This window comes from Hemicordylus capensis, chromosome 1 (assembly GCF_027244095.1).
Source record: "Hemicordylus capensis ecotype Gifberg chromosome 1, rHemCap1.1.pri, whole genome shotgun sequence".
Taxonomy (NCBI): Eukaryota; Metazoa; Chordata; class Lepidosauria; order Squamata; family Cordylidae; genus Hemicordylus; species Hemicordylus capensis.
In genome coordinates this window covers 166,248,148-166,267,246 of record NC_069657.1, presented here as the reverse complement: position 1 = coordinate 166,267,246, position 19,099 = coordinate 166,248,148, and the positions used below count along the sequence as shown (strand labels likewise).

General features: G+C 41.8%; 1 protein-coding gene across 3 annotated transcripts in view; it reads left to right on the top strand.

Moving 5' to 3' along the window:
• DPP10 (dipeptidyl peptidase like 10) overlaps positions 1 to 19,099 on the top strand; it is a 992,794-nt gene that overhangs the window by 959,924 nt on the left and 13,771 nt on the right. For all 3 annotated transcript variants that reach the window (XM_053254262.1, XM_053254254.1, XM_053254272.1), the window contains exons 20-22: positions 9,354 to 9,548; positions 12,544 to 12,598; positions 18,850 to 18,949. In XM_053254262.1, coding sequence (XP_053110237.1) covers positions 9,354 to 9,548; positions 12,544 to 12,598; positions 18,850 to 18,949 — 350 coding nt within the window. The remainder of the gene's footprint in view (positions 1 to 9,353; positions 9,549 to 12,543; positions 12,599 to 18,849; positions 18,950 to 19,099) is intronic.

The following is a 19,099-nucleotide window of genomic DNA, read 5'->3' as shown; positions in this document are numbered from 1 at the left end:
GTCCAGCCTGCCTTCCCCATAGCCCGCTCTGAAGCCCTTCTCACTGCTCATGAGAAGAGGCTCTTTGTTTCTATTGGCCAAAATGCATATTAAGGAAGCATATAGGAGGCACCAGTGTTTCTCAACAGTGCTGGCGCCACTGTGCAGAAGACTAGTGCAGCTCTACCATTCGTGTGGTGAACAATTTTTGCCAGTCTCTCTTGCCCCTGAAAGTGCTCTCTGTGTTACCCTCAGAGACCTACCTCCAGGTTGCAAGAAGCACTTCCAGGAAGCAGAGGTGATCAGCAGAAGTGATCAAATTGCCACCTGGGGGTGGCTTCTGTATTAGTTGGCCTGCACAGCCCCAGTGCTTCACTGGGAGTGGTGATGTTTCCTTAGTCTGCATGTTGGCTACATGTGGAATAAACACATTTGGCATGTGCATTTTTGAAAGGAAATGGATAGAAACGGGCCCAATTCTTAACCATTTCAATTCATTTCATAAAGAATGCCCCAAGAACAAAAGCCAAAGAACAGAGGTGTCCAGTCACTGCCTTTCAGTTTGGGCAAAAATACATGTTTTTATGGTCACTCACAACCATTTTTAAAACCTCATCACTCCGTGACAGGAATATGCACCACTTTGAGCATTTGGCACCACCTTGAGCATTCATTTGGAAAAGCAGTATAAAAATATAATAAATAAAATAAATAAATAAATACATGTGCATGAAAAGATGGCTGGGCACACAAAGAAGATGTATGTAAGAACATAAGAACAGCCCTGCTGGCAAAGCCCTTTACTTGTAAAGGGGAATCCTTGATGGATTCCCTTTTACAAGTATACCCCTTGTGGGGCTCGATGGTTGGACCAGACCGGGCCCAGCTCTATCAAGTCCAAGCCCAAACTGCCCGGTTCTGTTCAAATTCGGCTTGATTTCAAACCAAACCAAGAAAACTGGTTCCATGCACATCCCTATTGAGTTGTGATGCATAAATTAAAAAAATACAAAGTAGATTATAAAATCACTAATTCTTCCATTTGTTCTTCTCACACTAATATGCTTCACACTCAGCTTCCTTTAACTTCATTACATACACCGTAGTCTATAGATTAGAGAGATGTACCATAATTGCCTGCAAGAGTGATTATTATCTCTTTTCTATATAATTAGGATCAAAGTTTAACTTTCAGATCTTTGATTTTCCTCATTAATGTTCACCTTATTCATTTAGAAACTTGGAATCTACACTCCCTGGTAGCATGCAGGAAATGATTAAGTAGAGTGAAGACTATAGCATTTAATCTGTGTAATAAAAGTGAGAGGTGATAATCATTCTTTATTTTTTTTCTCCAGCACAATTAACCTCTTTTCTTTGAAATCTGTAGATAATGCATCTTAAATGTCAGCATTCATTATTTAACACTGTTTGAGAATGTGCAAACTCTCAGTGGTTACAGTGGAACTGAATCAGAATAAATAAGCACTAATATTAAACTTAAAGATAAAATAACCTCAATAAGCTTTTCTTTCTTTGAGTAGCCAACTTTTCTGCGTCCTTTACCAGATTAATTGAAATTATGCCAGATATAAGCCATTGACTACAAGAATTAATAGACAATATTATTCTTACCTTGATTAAAAAAAAAAAAGCTAGCAGATTGTGGTGAATGTTTAACTGCCCAAAGCAGCAGGATAGAATAATGTAGACTATGCTATATCAAATATTAACAGCAGCAAATTCATAGAAACACAAAACTATCTTCACTGTAATTTGATTCAGGTATAACACTCTGGTGTTATTGATTTCAGCTGGCTCTATTTGCCGTAGAGATATTCTTAGCATTGATCAATATGCAATGTGTGGATAATGACAGAACAATAGATGGCTATACGGTGCAGTATGCAGTTACAGAAATTGTCCTATCTGCCACTCCAAATATGATGTATATTTCTGCAAATTAAAGAATATGTGCACATGGAAATAACCATCTATGTGCAATTACTGCTTTCTCTTGGTGTTTTCTCAGAAAGCAGAACGATGCTTTTACTCCTTAGACTTTTTTTTTTAAACCTCTTCTATTTCATATAAATAAAGGTAATTTTTCATATATGTATTTCAAAGTGTATTTTAAAGTGTGCAAATATATATTTCTCATGCTCTAGCATTTCAAAAACTCAAGAGGGATAAATATTTAAAATACAAAAAAATCCTGGGCAGGTTTGGTTAAAGGAACCAGATAGAAGCCTGTTTCTGCAATTGCAAATGGTGCTGGTATAGGTTAATAAACATCATAAAATTAGTATTAGTGATGGAAATATTTCAACTGCTTACCATTTCAGTAATACTAGAACTAGGAGGTGTCAGGTGGTACTTATGTCTAATAAGGAATGCAAGCAAGTATATTTATTAAATTATTTCACGTATTTGGAATATTTTATACAATTTGCCTGGCATCATGGCAGTGTCCATCACTGTGATTAGTCTAAAGAACAATGGGGGGGGGCGGGAGGATAGATATTGTTGAGTGAATGTCATTTGTTCTCCAGTATTTATTGATTTATTATTTATTTATTTATTCGATTTCTATACCGTCCTTCCAAAAATGGCTCAGGGCAGTATACTATGAGTATTCTAAAAACATTCTCATTTTCAAATCAAAAGGGATATTTACTTGTACTATTAATACGGTGAATAGTAGCTACCCATTTTATTTCTAGTTTGGAACTGTAAATCTCTCTTTCATAGTGGTCTATTGCTTGCTCAAGAGAGTTGATTAAGAGAAAATAGAAAACTAAGTGTTTTTGGAATTGTGAATAGAAATTAGCAATTTATTCCTCCAAAGTTTATAATATTGTTTTTCCTCCTTTTAAAAAATTCCTTCAGTGAAGTTATGTAACTTTTCATTAATAAATCAGCAGTGCAATGTAGTATCAATGAGACGAGATGGTGAAGCCAGGCACATGGCCACCACTGAGTATGGGAGGACAAGCGTCCCCCAGCCACCATGGCCCCAAGCACTTCTGAGGGCCACCAGGGAAAGCCACTTATTCATCCCTGTGTCAGGCATGCTGCACTGGGTGCTTCATTCACATGCCATTGAGTTTGGTCATATAGTGAAATAACTCATTTGCCTCAACCCCAGCAGCGTGTGATGAAGCACCCAATGCAGCAGGCAGATGAGTGAACTGCCCATCTTGCCATTGGTGACCAAGCCCCCTGCGTAGGACATCATATATAGAGGGTGTGGCCAGTGTGCACTAGCATGTGTGCACACACAACCACAGGGGAAGGGGGCAGTGTTCCCTCTAACATGGATTCCCAGATGTTGTTGACTACAACTCCCAGAATCTCCAAGCCAAGTCAGCAAAGCATGCCCCAGAGAAGTTTGTACTAAAATAAACCCTGATCAGAAAAGAATCTTCTTGTACAGCCAGGCCTACAGCTAGCAGAGGCCTCACAAGCCAGAAGAACATCCTTCTGAAGCTTGTTAAGTGTTCCCTAAGAAAAGAGTTTATAGGAGTCTTGGGTTAAAGGTTTTAATTAAGGAAGTAACTTAGTCCGGGTCTATAGTCACTCCCCACAGGAACAGCAGCTGCCATCCAGACTAATTACTCAATAATAACTCAATAATTACCCTAAACGACTACTTAATTTAAATAGGACTACTCAGGAGTAATTTAGTTTGGCTGTCAGTCTGTGAAGTTCACTGTATAGAAAATAATTAAGCATTTATTATTTTTATGAAACAGGATGCTGGACTACATAGGCCTTGGACTTGATCTAGTAGGGCTTTTCTTATGTTCTTAACCTGTAATTACTGTAGTTTGTAATATGGTTTTGAACTAAACGATAGTGGGCCAGTTCAGATGTTACAGAAGATTGGTTAAAGTCAGGCTTCGTGTGATGTCTTTGCACCTAGGCTATGCATGCTTTCCACTTCTATTCTGTGCAAGTATCTACTTCATCTCTAGTTAAAATAAACCAAGGTTGGTTATGACATTGATACTGTCTGATCTTGTTTTATTCTAGCTTGCTTACTTCAAATATGCCAAAATCTGTAACTTACTTTAACCTTGGGTTCAGGTCTTTGCATATTTGAATTTAGTAGTCTAGAAAAAGCCACGATTGATTATTCATATGTCATGACCAATCTTGATTTATTTTGACCTAGACAGGAAGCTCATGTAGGACTCAAAAAGGGGAGAGTGCATGCCCGAGGCTTAGAAACATTGCACAGAGACTGGCTTTAACTGAGGTTCTGCATGATGTCTGAAACAGCCTATTATTTCTAATACACTTTTAACCTTTTTGGGGGGTGGTCTCCTGATTTGCATTGCATTTGCATGCCTAATACCTATTGCAGCTACTGAAGGGGTACAGTAAAAGGAAGTGTGAAGTGTACTAGGTTATAAGAAATTGGTGGCACTGGAAGAACATTAAGATTCAAATATAAGAAAGGTGTAATAGAACAAATGTGGGGACAGAACGTGCCAGAGGCAGAATGGTAAGGAAACAGAGTCCAGAACTGTCAGAGCTGCAATGTTCATTGTAGTAAAAAAGAATATATACTTCTATGAGGTCTAAGCAGAAATGATGTGAAGCCTCATGACTTCTACGTATTAAATGAAAAGATTCATGTGAAAATGTAGCAGCCAAAGGATGGGCTGCCTTTCCCCCCTAGAAGTCTGAGACATGTGGGACTGCACTGCAGGAAGCATGCAAATTGCCTGCTAAGTCCATCATTGTGGTCTATAATTGGTATCTCCTATCTGTTTAAAAGGAACATCAGCTTCCATCAAGTTTCTGAATCATAAAAAATCCTGCTGCCACTGCAGTTCATAAGACATGTATCATTAGAATCTGCAGATACAAACCTGGTAGGTGTCAGATTTGTAGGCCAGGGAACGGATATAGAACTTCACCAATACAAGTACTGCTAATGCAGAAGTAGAAACCACAGAGACTTGGTAAGGATGGGATAGAAAGGGCTATCCTATCTTTGCAGAAAATGAATGGCATACTGCTACAAAAAGGGTTCCTCGTAACTAGAAGCAGGGATTCCATATCATTTGCATATTTTCCTTCTATTTGTTTGCAATTTGTGGGCTAGTTTGGACTAAATGTTCTACTGGCCCTGCCCACTGTGTCATTAGGGAAATGAGCACAAATATCCCTCTTCCTCTCCCTGGGCATCATCCCACTTTTCAAAACTGCATGAATAGGATGAAATTGTGTATGAGGTGGCAGTTCAAACTCCTCAACCACACAATTAAGAAAAGTAGAATGGAACACAAGAGGGGACAGCCTTATCATGTGGGGGGGTGAGACCAGTTGGAGTTAGTGAGGCTGTGCACATCAGTAGCCAAACCCAGGCTGGGTTGGGCTGCCTGTGTGCACTGCCAGGATTGATCCTGATACATCCCTTGCAGGTAGCCCGACCTTTTACCCCAGCCTTTAGCCAGAGTTTAAGGGCCCAAATCCTGGGGAACTCCCCAATGCTCCACACCTTTCACATGGTCCATTGTGGGATTCCTGGAGGCCAGGAAAATGAGCCCCCGCCTTCAGGGATCTATGCTACACGGAGCAATGCAGATTGCGTGGGTGCGTGTTGGCACGCCGAAGAAGAGCTCTGCTGGTCATTTGGGGGGGAAGGTAGGTGAAACTCTGCCCTTCCCCCCCTCCCCCATGGTATGGTCATGTGCACAACCTTATTGTCTGAACCTACCCGAATGTGAAATCATCAATGGCGAGGGATATATTATTGCTGTTGCTTCATTTTCTGCAAGGGAGCCCACTTGTTTCTTTCTTATGTGGCTTCAGGTAAAAGCCAGTTCATGCATGCATATGCTTTACTTTGTTACTCAATACTTGATAAATGGCTGCTGGATGGCTCTTCCACTAAGCTCTTCCACTAAACTGGCGGATGGCTCTTCCACTAAACTGGCTCTTCCACTAAGATTGCATTGGAGACATCAAGAGATACAAATGGTCTGCCTTTGGCTGTAGATGCTAAAATCATTAAGTGGTTAACATGCATATGAAGACTCAGGCCATGGATAAGATATTCACCAGAAGGTTGGACTGAAAGGGGATTATCTATGGTTCCCATAATTGTAATGTCACTCAAAAACAGCCAGTGAGACCTGCTCAAGGGCGGGCAGTGAAAGTGGTGGGATATAACTTCTAAAACAGCTGAATTTACCTGCTACCAGCACCCGCCATCCTTAGAAAACAGGTGATGGTTGATCCAGCATCCTGTGGGGAGGGTTTCCCCTTTGCCTGCCACTCAAATGACCTTTGTGCTGGATGTTGGGTTGGCCACTGCCACCAGCTACCACCAAATGCTGGCACTGGAGGTGGGTAAGTTTGGCTGTTTTTTAGTTACACCCCGCTGCCCTCACCAGCCACTACTAATCTGACTAAAGATTTCCTAGTGCAATGTTTATATTTGTTTTAGACTGCCTATAGCACATTAAATATTCAGCAAAAGAGACAGAGCCATAATGTCAGATACACAGGACCCTAAATATTAAACACAGAGGCAATGACCAACCAAGACTGAAAAATAAAGTTCCTAATATTCACTTAACACTTGGCTTGTCAAAGGTTATGTTATGCAATGATGGTCACAAACACAAGCTGGGTTATTCTTAAGATATAGTTTAAACAATCAGAATCTAGTGGTCTGACCGTAATTTGCAATGAAAACATCATGGAAGGCCAGATACTTGTCATGCTGTAAATTGGCAAAGTACTACTGACAGATCATCGTCTTATAGTTTAAAAACCCCTCAGAAACAATAGTGATTGAAGGAAGTGGTTCGTTATGTTATTCTGTGGTTGTTACATCTAGACTTCCTTAGAAAAATTACTTCTCACTCCATCTTTCATGAATGCTAACCAGAGTTACCCACCACCAGCGGATAACTGGTGTATTATATATAACTGGTAGATATTATAAATGTTTCTCTGAGGGAAGGCAGGATGCCTCCTTGCCTTAAGGAAGATATAATTGGACCTCTTCTGAAGATGCCTGCATTAGATCCTTCAGAGTTAAGCAACTATAGGCCTGTCTCCAACCTTCCGTGGCTGAGCAAGGTAATTGAGAGGGTGGTGGCCTCCCAGCTCCAGGTAGTCTTGGGAGAAAATGATTATCTAGACCAATTTCAAACTGGCTTTTGGGCAGGCTATGAGGTGGAGACTGCCTTGGTCAGCCTGATGGATGATATCCAAATAGGAATTGACAGACGGGAGTGTCATCCTGTTGGTTTTCCGGATGAAAATCCTGAAAAATCTTGTTGGATCCATCCTTTTGGATCTCTCAGCAGCTTTCAGTACGATTGGCCATAGTTTTCTTCTGGAGTGTCTGAGGGATTTGGAGGTAGGAGGCACTGCATTGCAGAGGCTCCACTCCTGTCTCTCGGGCAGATTCCAGATGGTGTCCCTTGGAGTCTGTTACACTTCAAAATCTGAACTTTTATATGGTGTCCACCAGGGCTACATACTGTCTCCAGTGCTTTTTAACATCTACATTAAACTGCTGGGAGAGATCATCAGCAGAAGGAATAACCTCCCTAAATGCCTGCCTGCCAAGGCAGTGGTGGGCTGGATGATAAACTGAGACTGAATCCAGATAAGATGGAAGTACTTATTGTGCGGGGTTGGAACTCGGGAGACAATTTTGATCTGCCAGTTCTGGATGGGGTTACACTTCCCAAGAAAGAACGGGTATGAATTCTGGATGTTCTTCTGGACACAAAACTCTCCTGGTGTCCCAGGTTGAGGCCGTGGCCACCTTTGGCTGATATGCCAGCTGCTTCCATTTCTTGAGAAAAATTCCTCAAGAACAGTGGTGCATGTGCTAGTCAAGTCAAGCTTTTGTACATAGTCCAGAAACTGCAGTTGGTACAGATTGTGGCAGCCAGGTTGGTCTCTGGGTCATCTCGGAGAGACCATGTGACTCCTATACTAAAAGTCCTACACTGGCTACCAGTGAGTTTCTGGGCAAAATAGAAGGTGCTGGTTTAAACAAGTCTTCTTTGCCATGAGCACCACCACCGATGGAGATCATCAGGAGAGTTTCGTCTGCAGTTGCCACTGGGTCATCTGGTGGCTATGCAGGGACAGGCCTTCTCAATTGATGCCCCAAGACTCTGGAATGCATTCCCTGATGAAATAAGAGCCTCCCTGTCTCTGGCATTTTTAAAAAAAAGTCTCTAAAGACTTATGTTTTCACCCAAGCTTTTTAACTGGACTGTTTTTTAATTAAATTCTTCATTTTTAATCTGTTTGAGTCTTTTGTAAACCATCCAGAGATGGAAGTTTAGGGTGGTCTACAAATTTGAAAAATAAATAAATGAATAAATTTCTATACATTATGCAAGCAGTTTGCAATTTATTTTAGTTCTACTGGAATATAGTTCTCACTGATTTATTTTATACTATTTCTTGCTAGCTCACCGATGCTCAGCATTTATGGCCTGAAAATAATAAGCCTTCTTTCTCAAAATTACATTTCATTGTAACTGAAAAAATTCTTGCCACAAGAAAACTGTTGTAAGAAAACTGATCAATCTACTAGAAGTGTTTCCCTCCATAATATTTATTTCCCCAGTCACAAAATTAGCTGCAGTGGACAACATCGTCACTAACCATACACCCATTCACTAAGCAGGGGCTTCCTACCTGTGGTACTCCCGATGTTGCTCAATTACAGATCCCATCATCCCTTGCCCCAATAAATCGTAACTGGGGGTGATGGGAGATGTAGTTCAAGTTGTGAATCTGAACTACAAAGAGGCATTCCCACTGTGGAAAGCTTCCTGAGTTCTACAGAGCTCATCAAAGGGGGGCAAAGAGGCAATCCCACTGTGGAAAGCTTCCTGAGTTCTACAGAGCTCATCAAAGGGGGGTAGGGATTTGCTGGGTTTTCCTTTTCCTGGAAGTGCCCTGAGCCACCTGAAAATATGTCCCCAAAGCCTGTGTGATCTAAGTTTGGCTCCAGTTATTTCTATTTTAAAATATTGGCCTACTGTTTTCCTTCGGTTTTACATTAGATTATGACCCTACCCTGATTTGTACACACACACACACACACCCCTTTTACACCCACCATCCCACTTTCTGGCTATGAGGATGGCAAACAGTTTATTTCTGTACAGTTCAAGATGTTATCTTTGCTTACTGCTCCCATAAGAGATTACGGCAGTGGTTAATGTGCTGTTATAGATTAAACTGACAATAATTCAACTGGATTGCACAACTTCAAGTGAACTCTGCCACCCTGGTTAAATAAAATATTGAAGAACTGTGAAGTGCATCCTTTTGTCAATAGCCTTCATTTGTGTCTGGTGTGTTGGTCTTTACAGCGATGAAGCTCCAGGCAGCCAGTTGGTTACAGACAAATTTCACACTGACTGGGATTCTGTGCTTGTCAACTCTGATAATGCCGTCGTAGCTCGGTTTGATGGAAGAGGGAGTGGATTTCAAGGTCTAAAGATTCTGCAGGAAGTCCACCATTCCTTAGGATCAGTAGAAGTGAAGGACCAGATAGCCGCTGTAGAGTACGTATGTAAAAATGTTTCTTTTCTTTAATTTTTAAATTTTAATTAATTCTTACTCAGATATAATGGATTGAACTGATCAGGCTTTATGTATTGGATGCTTTGTATTTGATGTTCATGTCAAACATATTCAGTTTGACATGGACAAGAATTAGAATACGATCAATACATACAAATTTTAAAAAAACATTTTGCTGCAACAAATAAAACAAACTTCTGGGCCTACTCTGACTGGTATACTGTTTTTAACCTAACTGAGTGCTTTCCAACTGCTGTGCTTAAATGTCTGAAACATACAGAAGGGTCATTTATATGACCACTTGGGCTGGGGAGTTAGGTAGGATCACACCTAACTTCCTCCATATGATTGCCCATTTCTTTCAGCCGTGTCACTCATGCACCCACATAATCTGCACTGCAGTGAGTGATATGGCATGTCAGAGGCCAGGGGAAGGACACCTGGGCTCCAGATCTCACACAAGGCACTGCATGAGCAGTGTGGTGCATTGTGGAAATTTCTGAAGCCAGGTTGCTCCTTCCCCCAGCCTCTATTACCTTAATGGCTGCTGGCACCCTGAAAGGAGCTTCTGGCACCCCTTGCACCCATATGGTGGTGAAGTAGGAGGGTGCGCACATCCCTCCTACCTAACTTTTAGTCTGGGTACAAAACCCAAGCTACCCGGCAGAGGAGCACTGGATTGGGACCAATCCTGACGATCCTCAGAATCAGCCGCACCTGGGCTAGTGCTGCCCTACCTGGGTAGGGCTGGTCATGAGAACGACCACCGAGTTAGTCTGTCAACTCCACAATACAGGGATCTGAAAAATACAGACATCTTACTTTGTCTTATTTCAAGTAGAAGATGGTATTTCAAAATAAGCCACTGCACACAAAATTTGCAGCTAAAGCTAATTCAGAAGATCTAATTGCTTGAGGGGGGGGAATAGTATTGCTTGCACCTACATCCCGTTGACCATTTGTAATGGCATTATCTAAAAACTAAACATGCACATAACTGATAAATGTAATAGCTCTGATCTTGCTTTAGAGATGCACAAGTGTGAATCAATGGAGACATTTGTCCTGTTCAGGCATTATGCAAACTGGGGATGCTGAACTCATGTACAATGTCCCAAAGAATGCACCTGAGAGTCCCACCTCTGCTGTGATATACACAAAAACCCTGCCCTTACTTTCCACATGCATTTGTCTGCAAAGACAAACACCATTCTCATGGAGAGATTCTCCCCACGATCTGCTCTGATCACAGAGAGGATCCTTCCATGAGTACATTGTTTCTCACTGCTGGCAAATGCTGTGATCATGGAGAACAGGAGTGGGACTTTCAAGCATGTGCTTTGAAACACTGTACATGAATAGTGTCCTCAGTCTCTGTATGACCTGAACAGGGCTTTTATGTTGTGATTCAAGAATAGGCAATATTCACCAGACAATGAGGCTGTTCATACAAGCAGCCCCACCCAGGCTTAGGCGACCCTACCTGGGTAGGGCTGCTTGTGACAAGCACCGGGATTGTAGCCAGCTTGCCCAAGTATTCCCCCCCGGCTTTGACCTGGGAACAAGTGTGCGAGTGTGCCCTTGTACCCAGGTCCCTGGTTGTGCGTCTGCTCAGGCAGCCTGAGCAGACGCACAGCCAGACGCCTAGAGTTTCCAGCTTGAGGGGTAATCCTTAATGCAGGCTTCACGCTGTGCATTGAGGGATATCTGGAGGCCGAGCTGCATTTTCCCAGCCTCCAGAATACCGCACTGCCAAGAGCACATGGATTGTGTAGGTGCGTCAGCCGCATGGCACACAAAGAAATGAAGATCATTGGGGGGAAGGTAGGAGTGCTTCTGCTTTTGCCCCCCAGCCCTCCATACCTGTGGCAAAAATATCTGGTGAATGACCTTAAAATGTACATGGCAATCTTTTATCATGTTTCCAACGAAAACATTTTGTAGCACCATTGCCTCTTCTTCTACAGTTCACCAATAAAAAGCCTGCCTGAGTTAGCCTCCATCTTTGGTTACTCCACTCAGTGCTACCAAATGTAAAGACAAGCTGCAATATTGTGCCACTTTCATCTGCCATTTATTTATTTTCATTCATTCATTCATTCATTCATTCATTCATTTATTCATTCGATTTCTATACTGCCCTTCCAAAAAAGGCTCAGGGCGGTTTACACAGAGAAATAATAAATAAATAAGATGGCTGCCTGTCCCCAAAGGGCTCACAATCTAAAAAGAAATGTCAGATAGACACCAGCAACAGTCACTGGAGGTACTGTGCTGGGGTGGATAGGGGCCAGTTACTCTCCCCCTGCTAAATAAAAAAAATCACCACGTTAAAAGGTGCCTCTTTGCTTACAAGGTGCCTCTATTTTACATACCAGATAGTAACATGGGGACATCCCATATGATAAAGATGGCACAGGAACTCTGACTGAGTAACCTCTACATGGTGATTGTAATGCACACATTGGCCTGTACCTTCTCTGCACCTGGTCAATTTGAAAAAGAGAACTTACACAAATAGAAGTTTAACACGTATTGGTAAGACTGTTTAAATTTTTGAAAATGCTTAACTTTTATCAAAGTTCTGTGCTTGTGCGATGCTTTGATCTTACAACATATGGAAAGAAATATACCCTCTTCCAGTACCCTCTTTCTTTCTTGGGGCTCCCATACAAGAGCAACAATTAATTATGCCCTAGGCTCACAAAACCTCTTTAATGTTTTATCCTCCCATGAACATTACTGATGAATTTTCTGTAGGAGATAATTCATAATTTTGAAGGTTGTCAGAATAAAACTTAACAGCCTCTAGCAGGTATTATTAATGGGATCAAGAAGAAATTCCCATGTTTTAAGCATCATAATACATTTTATTTAATATGCTCTTTTAAACTCTTTTCTGCATAGTAATTTTTTTTCCAGGAAAGAACATCTGAAGCATAAATTTTAATACTGTAATTTTACCTTCTCTTACAGATTCTTGCTGAAACAACAATTCATTGATTCAAATCGACTGAGCATATTTGGAAAGGTAACATCCTGAAATAAGATATAACATCCCACTCCTGTGAACAGAAACTCATTGTTGATCTTAAAATACAAAACAAAAAGATTACTAATATGCAAATTTTAGGTGAATTTAGCAGTCATATCTCTGACTGCTACTGTCAAAACATCCAGAATTAACTGGATTGAAGACTACTACATTACATAATTAAACACTATACGTGCCAGTGAGCGGAACATAAGCACATGCTCATTATCCCTTTGGATCATGTTTGTATAATTAGCTGAGGTTCTCTTCCTTTCATGTAGACCAGGGCTTCTCAAACTTTGGTCCTCAGATCTTGCTGAGGATCATCCCCAGTGACAATGGCCTTTGGCCACTGTGACTGGGAATGATGGGAGTTGAACTCCAACAACAACCATAAGAATAATAACCTTTATTTTTTAGCCACCCCATAACAAATTGGTCTCTGGGCAGCTTACAGCACACATTAAAACATGAGACAAAAACACACAACACATTGAGGCTATTCACATGGTCCACCAAAATCAGGCTAGGTGAGCTTAGCCTGATTTCAGTGGACCGTGAGAAACACTGGGCTCGCAGGCGAGCCTAGTGTCATCCAGGTGGTCAACCCACCAAACTACCCTTCCCCTTAAACCGGGTTTGCGGAGCAAGTGCTCCGCAAACCCAGGGTCTTTTCTTGCGAGTTGCCGCAGAGCGGCTCCGCGCCACAGCAGCTCACAAGGAGACCCCCAACTGGGAGGCTGAAAAGCAGCCTCTCGGCTTGGGGGTCTCTCCAGCATGCCCTGCGTATTTGTGCTGGGCATGCTGGAGCTTTCGGGGGCCATGCGGCCCCTGAATGCCCCAGCCCCCACCGGCTCCATGATGGAGCCAGCAGTCGTGTAGGTGGCTGCTGCAGCCACCCGGAGCAAACTGAGTGCTCGTCTGCGGGGACAGCGGGCTTAGCCCGCTCTCCTCACAACCCCCCTCGTGGCTCTTCTCACCAATTGTGAGAACAGCCTCATTAAATCATAACAGACCAAAAAGGGGAGGGGGTGAGAAGAAAATGCAAAACAGAATACAAAACAATATTTAAAAGACATTTTTTAAAAAAATAGTTAAAATCAGATCAGAATTTAAACGGCCAGAGTGAACAAAAAGCTCTTTACCAGGTGTCCAAAAGAACAAAGTGATGAAGCCAGGCAAACCTCACTGGGGAGGCTATTCCATAAATAGGGTGCAACCACAGAAAAGGCCCTCTCCCTAGTAGCTACCTGCTTCACCTAGTTTGGCAGGGGCACCCGGAGGAGGCCTACCAAAGAAGATCTCAAGGTCCAGGTTGGGATATATGGGGGCAAGGTGCTCTCTCAGGGAACCTTCTCCCAAGCCATTTAGACCTTTAAAGGTTAAAAACAGCACCTTGAATTGGGGCCAGAATCAGACTGGGAGCCCGTGCAAAATCTGGGGTCCAGTCAGAAGCCGTGATGTAGACAATGAGGCTATTCTCATGAGCCGCCTAACCCAGGCAAGGGCAGACTTCCTCCTCCGGATCCCTGCTCTGCCACTCACTATGACGGCAATGAATGGCACTTGTGTGCTATTCAAGTGGCACAGCCATTCTGAATGATCTGCTTGTGTTCAGGGAGGCAAGGAGGAGACTGCCTGCCTGCCAGCCCTCTCTCCGCCCCCCGCCGCCATCAGCATTTTTGGTCATGTGTATGGCCTCAGTTTCTAGTGAATGAAAGAATACAACTCCTTTCTTTGTTTTTGTTTTTGTATTCAAGCTTTGCTAGAGAAGGCATTACGTTAAAGCATGTCTAAAGTTTTGCACTAATGGTGCAAATATATTTATTTTGATGTTTTGTAGAATTAATAATATCCTTCCAAAAATGTAAAGATGGTTTGCTATTAATTTAATAAAATCTCTTTTAATATGTGTTTTACATGCAAACCCATTTACAGCTTATTGTGCTGAGAGTAACATCCTTTTTTGTTCCATCTGTTCAAGATATCTTTTGCCTAGTTTGTCAGCTGTTGGATGCTATTGCCTCTGGCTTTAAATAGAAGAGCCAGACAAATGGTTTCACCTTTAGTAAAAAGTTAAATATATTCTTAGAGTCATCTCTCTCTCTCTCTCTCTCTCTCTCTCTCTCTCTCTCTCTCTCTCTCTCTCTCTCTCTCTCTCTCACACACACACACACACACACACACACACACACACACACACACACACACCCCTTTTAGAACTTAATCACTAAAATAAGGAGTTGCAGTTTTCAACTATTGATGTTTCCTGCCAACTCCTGGCAGCCATTTTTAACACTGTGGTGCTCCAGAAAACCACAAGGTGGTTTAGGGAAGGAGAACTGGTCTTGTGGTAGCAAGCATGACTTGTCCCCTTAGCTAAGCAGGGTCAGCCCTGGTTGCATATGAATGGGAGACTTGATATGTGAGCACTGTGAGATATTCATTCCTTTTAGGGGATGGAGACACTCTGGGAAGAGCAGAAGTTCCCAAGTTCCCTCCCTGGCATCTCTAAGATAGGGCTGAGAGAGACTCCTGCCTGCAACCTGGCAGCCATAGGTACACCTAGGCAATTTTGGAGCCTGGACCAAAAGGTCTTTGGAACCACCCCCACCCCCACCCCCCACCCCCGGCAAAGTAAGCATCAGCATGTTTGGCTGGGTGACCAGCATGTTTGGCCGGGACAGACTAAAGAAGGGCTGGGGAGGCCCTGGACCTTGGCCCCCAAGTCCAGGGGTAAGAGCACCTCTTCGTAGAATGCTGGAGAAAGCAAGGCCAGGGTGAGGAGAACTGCTGTACTACTGCAAGCTGCCTCTCCGCTGCTTGTGTGAGGGATTGTGGGAGGACTTCCTTCTCCTGGTCCCACTTCAGGACTCTGCCATCGCGCTGGTAATGTGGGCGCATGAGTGGCGGAGCCTAGGAGACTCTGGTCATATGGGGAAAGGCAGGTAGAATCCTGCCTTCCCCCCTAACTCATCCTACTTTGGTCGTGGGAACAGCCTCTGTATTTTTGAGGTGTTTCTTTTATTCCCAAAAAGTGAAGTGAGTTTATTTAGAACTAACTAAATGTATTTAGAACTAGGGATATTGTTTGATCACTCACAGAAAGTACATGTTATAAGGAAAAATTACAATTTTCAAAGACCTTTTCCACAGAATTATCATTTGGTGATGGGGCGGGATCCTCTTTCAAAGAGGATGTTTTGGATTTTATTGTAGTCGTCCCCCCCACCCAGTAGGGATGGAGAAAAAGATGACACCTTTTTGTGAGAAACCTACTCTTGATAGTAGAAGTTTTAAATTAGGGTTACTAGACCTTGAAACTCTGAGAGATACTAGACCATATCTCAGAACTGTAGAATCAATCGACAAGCATCTTATATGGATTGCTATATCCAACTGAATCTCAACCAAACAATACAAAAAAGCTGGAAAGATTTTTTAAAAAAATGAGTTATATCATCATGTTCTCTTCTATATCAAGCAGAGGATAAATTATAAATTTTTAAAAGAAGGACGGAATGATAACCAGATAATGCTTCTTGATGAGCATAATGGGGTTTTTTTGTGTACATCTGACAATGGAAGTCCAATGGTTAGCCTCTTAGAATATTCCTGTATCTATCTATTATTTAACATATTTATATACATATGTCCATAAATATCATTTGTTTCAGTACTCCTGGGAATGTATGACTTAGATACAGATAGGGAATCAATTGTTTGATTAATTCTTAAGCCAAAAATTATGTGAATACATAAAAGTAGCATTTTAGAGAAAATGTTTCTAGCATATCTCTCCTCAGATATGCTAATTTTCCAAGTACAGGAAGTTTTTTACACAGGTGGTTATGACAGTTCTCTCACCTTCCCTCCAAGAATGTGGAGGAAGAGCTGCTGAAATTGTCCTGCATTTTATCACTCACTAGTTGCCAAGGGGTAGGGTGCCAAGAAGCAGCTGCTCAGCCTATTGGCAAGCCTACCACCACTACCTTTCTATGCCCCACTCACCACCCACTTGCTACCATGTCCCCCTTCCAAACCCCACTCATTAGGCTGGAGAGGGTCAGCATAAAGAGAGGGTGGAGCACCATGAGGAGGATGGGGGAAACAGCAGAGTTGCCCCAGGCAGTGAAATATCTTGGCCTGGCCCTATATAGCATTTTGAAGATTGAAAGGGTTGTCCGATGCTTCCTTCTGGGATTAACAGAAAAGGGAGCACACCTGAAGCACAATTCACTACTGGAGCTGAATTCATACAAATCTAAAGAAGAACCTCTCTTATACAAGGTGCACAGGGAGCAAAATACATTCTGATGTTTTCATTATCTATTAAAGTGTGGAAATATGCTATTCTGAAAAATAACGTATTCCAAAACTGGAATTTGTGTTTCTAATTAATTATTTTTTCCAATGTTTCTTTATTTAAATTGTTTTGCAGAGGAATCTGTTCCATTGCCAACATCCTGAAATCTGGTTTTTCTGTCAGAATAAATTTGGAATAGAACCAAAGGGATGTTGGGATAGAACCGAGGGAATTTGCTTTTTTCTTTCTTTTTCATCTGTGGCCACCCAGAGTATTTCCACAAATGAGTTTGCATTAAATAAATTTCTGTAGAATATATCTGGCTGTAACATCTTTTAAAAAGACATTAAAAATAGCAAAAATCCTATGAAATTTCAAGACCAAAGAAATATTCCAATTTGGTAACATGTAAATATCAACTGATTACACACATAAATCATGGGACCAGATCACAATAATTAGAATTCAATTCAACCCATGTTTACCCACACTCCGATGGCAAAAGAATAGGTCTGCAAACTTTAAAAAAAAAGGGAAAAAAAGATTAACCATACACAATCACAAAAAATTTAATGTAACATAGATTAGAAAAGAAACTATTTGGAAATAATTCCAACTGCACTCTTGGGAAATGCAGTCTACACCTGTGGTGATCGTGAAAGGTTGCTTATAATCAATCAGGAGAAAAACAGGAGTTATCAATGGCCTAGCACACATGTGTATAGGAGGTCACAAAGAGGCAGAGTAAGTACCAGGAACTAAAGATACATGTGAAAATTCATTAGAAAAATACTGCAAGATAAAGATATGACATCAGACAGCCCTTTTCTGGTAACATGATCGGAATCTGTAGCTGATAGTCTTAGAGAAAAGGCTAAATATTTTGGTAGAGATTACATTACTGGTATCTCAGCTATACTTGTGACATATGGACAGCAGTGGTTAGTAGGCTGGGAGGCAGCAGCATACATCTCCCACTGTTGAGCAGCAGCCAAGAGGGAGGGGAACCCTACAGCTGACATCCTGACTAATGCAGCACCTTTGTGCCACTCTCACAAATGTGTTTTTTAAAGTGTGGGGATTGGCGGGGGGGGGGGGGTTCCCGAGAAGTGCCCTGAAGTGCTCTGCACAATACACACTAAGGTCCCCGAGGGCTTCCTGGACCTCAGGGTCATATATGTGGGTTGCACAGAATGCTCGTGGGAGAAGGGGAGATCAGGAAAAATCACCTCACTGCATGATCATCATTGCTGAAATGGAAACACAGCTACTGCACTCATGCTTCTTTTGACTGCCTGCCTGCATGCAGCATTAGTCAGGATGTCTACCAATACAGCTCGCTGCTAGAGTATGCAGCATATTCAGTCAGCGACAGTTTGTATCCTTCTAGCTAGAAGCCCATATCCCTTTTTCTTTTCTCCCCTGGGAATGCCTAGTGATAAAAGATGTATGATATGAGATTACCATCTGAAAATTTCTACGTCCCCTCTCCATCGCATTGGCTGCTACTTGCAGCACAGGGACATCAAGTTTACAATTACCAAAGTATCTGAGGAGAGTGGAGGAGGAGATGTGGCTCATTATTTCAGTAGCAGCCATATGTCTCCTGTAATATTTCATTCCAGTCTCAGAAACATGATTAACTTATCCTGTAAATAGTAAATGTAAGTGCTACCAATAGAGAGTGTTGTTTACTACAAAATATAAACCGCTAACAATTTGAGTGCATTCTCTTTTTATGGTATTATACCAGCTTAAAGCTGTTTCTTCAGGACAAATCTGACCTAAACATACGTAATTTTCTCTTAATTGTCTATTTATAGTTCACAGAAGGTCAGAGAGTCATGGAAATAGCTGTAAATGCTTTGGAACTATGTAACAAAAGACGGTTTCATTAAAGCAATAATGGGCCCAATTTAACTCACATTAGCTTGTTTTGTAGGGCTATGGAGGATACATTGCATCAATGATTCTGAAGTCCAATGAAAGGCTTTTCAAGTGTGGAGCTGTGATTGCACCAATTACAGACATGAGATTCTATGGTGAGTACTTTGCATTACCCAAAGGTATTTATAATATTCTTTCAAGGCACTCAGGAGAGTGATACAGCCCTCCTTTCTGGTTTTGCTCATACAGCAAGCAACTCTGTGAGGTAGGTTAGGGATTCAAAAAAGATAAGATCATATTCTTGG